Here is a 1,902-nt window from a genome sequence, read left to right as displayed (position 1 = left end):
GCAACAATGAAACAATAATATGGGCTGTTGCACAGAAGAAATGCAACTATAACGACACCAAGAGTCCTGGCTGCTTTCAATTCAGATTTCTTAGCTTTCACAGTCTCTGAACGCTGCAGTGTGACAGCTGCAATGTGAGAGCGCATGGCACGAGCCTGAGACACAGCCACCACAAATACTCTCAGATACAAAATTGTGATGACAACAATGGGGCCTAAAAATGCAAAAAGAAGATCTGTAGCTGTTTCAAGATAAGTAAGTACGACTACACACTCTCCATAACAGGTGTTATACCTGTCGGGTTGTTTTAAGAACTCCCTCAGTATCCAAGTGCTGTGAACAGCAGAAAATATCCAACACAGATAAACACAGTATTGAACTCTTCTCAGAGTGACTTTGGTGTTGTAAAACATGGAGTCACAAATTGCCATATAGCGGTCAATTGATATGAGCACCATGCTTCCTACTGAAACACCAACAGTGAGGTAACCTAAAAAGTAATTCACAACACACATAAAGTCACCAAGGATCCAGCAGCCTGGGAAAAGGAGGATTTCACCTGGCATCTGCAGGAGACCAACAAGGAAGTCTGCGACAGCCAGAGAGAGGAGGAGGAGGTTGGTGGTGGTGTGGAGCTGCCTGAAATGAGAGAATATCAACAATGAACACAATGTTAGATCTAGCAGTTGTAGAAATAAGTGTTATTCAAAGTTATAATACTAAATGTATGACCTGTACTGAAGCTATATCACAGCATCAGTCATATAAGCACTTTCAAATATCCAGTATGCATTCATCAAAGGCTGAAACAAGAAAACATCTATGTATATTTCTACGTATCATTTTGATCCTAGAGGAGAAGGTTAGTGGATGTACAGCAGCCAGATATGTGACAAATCATTAGCAATCATTTTTTCAATAGTGTGTTTGCTGACTATCTCAAAATCCCCATAATCATACTGATCATTAGCTTTCAAAGTAACAATGATAAACATATAAGCTTGTGTTCTACACATACTTATATGTTAAACATGAAGATAAAACTACTGTCTGTATGTTCTATTCTGCAAATGTTTTCATTAGCAAACAAAATAATGCCTCGCTCAAAGCCATTTCATCATGTTTCTAACTGGATACAAATAAAATATTTTTAGGTCATGCAGAGAAATATCATCTCTGCCTGAAGTGGGAGATAGAGATGATGACCAGCAGGTTCAGAACCACAGTGAGCAGAGTGATGAAGGACAGCAGACTGTAAATCAGTGTGGCTTCCAAGTAAGAGTGCATCGTCTTCCTGCAGGAGTTGTTGAGCTGAGGAAAGCAGAGTTCATCTTCCTCCAGGGCCTCCATATTCAGAGAGAGAGGAGAAGCTGCTGAGCTCTGACAGCTCTCTCAGTAAAGCTCTTGGTCATACAGCTGATTTATATCTTTCCTTCCTCCCCTCCCACATTCAAAATTCATCTAGGCTGAGTATCTCATACTAATAAAAAAGTTACCAGTTCTCTGAACTAACAGTTGCAAAGCATGGCTTTTATTTCAGGTCATCATATATTATGATAAATCACATAAAATGATAATTCGAATAATAACTAGAAAATTCCAGGGAAATTTTGAGTGCCACGGGGGCTACTGCCGGGATGAGTACATGATTTATTTCCAGTGTTCAAAAGTCACCCTGATCATACTCTGGTTTTGAGAAATGTCTTGATATAAAAGACTCTGATGTAAAACAATGTCACATCCCTCCATCATGTATTATGTGGGAAATATCTCATATTCTGTGTTGTTTTTTTTAATAAAACAAGAGGCAACATGTCTTCAAACTGGCATTTAAAGGGTTAAAATCCCAAAAACTAATAAACATTTGATAGGTTTGAGCAGAACTGAAGTGGTTTAAGAGAT

The 1,902-nt window shown here is 38.8% G+C and overlaps 1 protein-coding gene across 1 annotated transcript in view; it reads right to left on the bottom strand.

Moving 5' to 3' along the window:
- The window catches only part of LOC111645873 (trace amine-associated receptor 13c-like), a 7,268-nt gene extending 5,918 nt beyond the window's left edge, over positions 1–1,350 (bottom strand). Inside the window, exons 1-2 of the mRNA XM_087170754.1 lie at positions 1,181–1,350; positions 6–639 (exon numbers count right to left, since the gene is read on the bottom strand). Of these exons, the coding sequence (XP_087026880.1) occupies positions 6–639; positions 1,181–1,350 (804 nt within the window). The remainder of the gene's footprint in view (positions 1–5; positions 640–1,180) is intronic.
- Positions 1,351–1,902: the final 552 nt, after the last annotated feature.

This window comes from Seriola lalandi, unplaced genomic scaffold (genome assembly GCF_002814215.2).
Source record: "Seriola lalandi dorsalis isolate HSWRI2012SDOR001 ecotype SW California unplaced genomic scaffold, Sedor1 jcf7180002054958, whole genome shotgun sequence".
In the NCBI taxonomy this organism is placed as follows: Eukaryota; Metazoa; Chordata; class Actinopteri; order Carangiformes; family Carangidae; genus Seriola; species Seriola lalandi.
The sequence above is the reverse complement of the archived record's forward strand: the minus strand, read 5'-3'. Positions and strand labels throughout refer to the sequence as shown.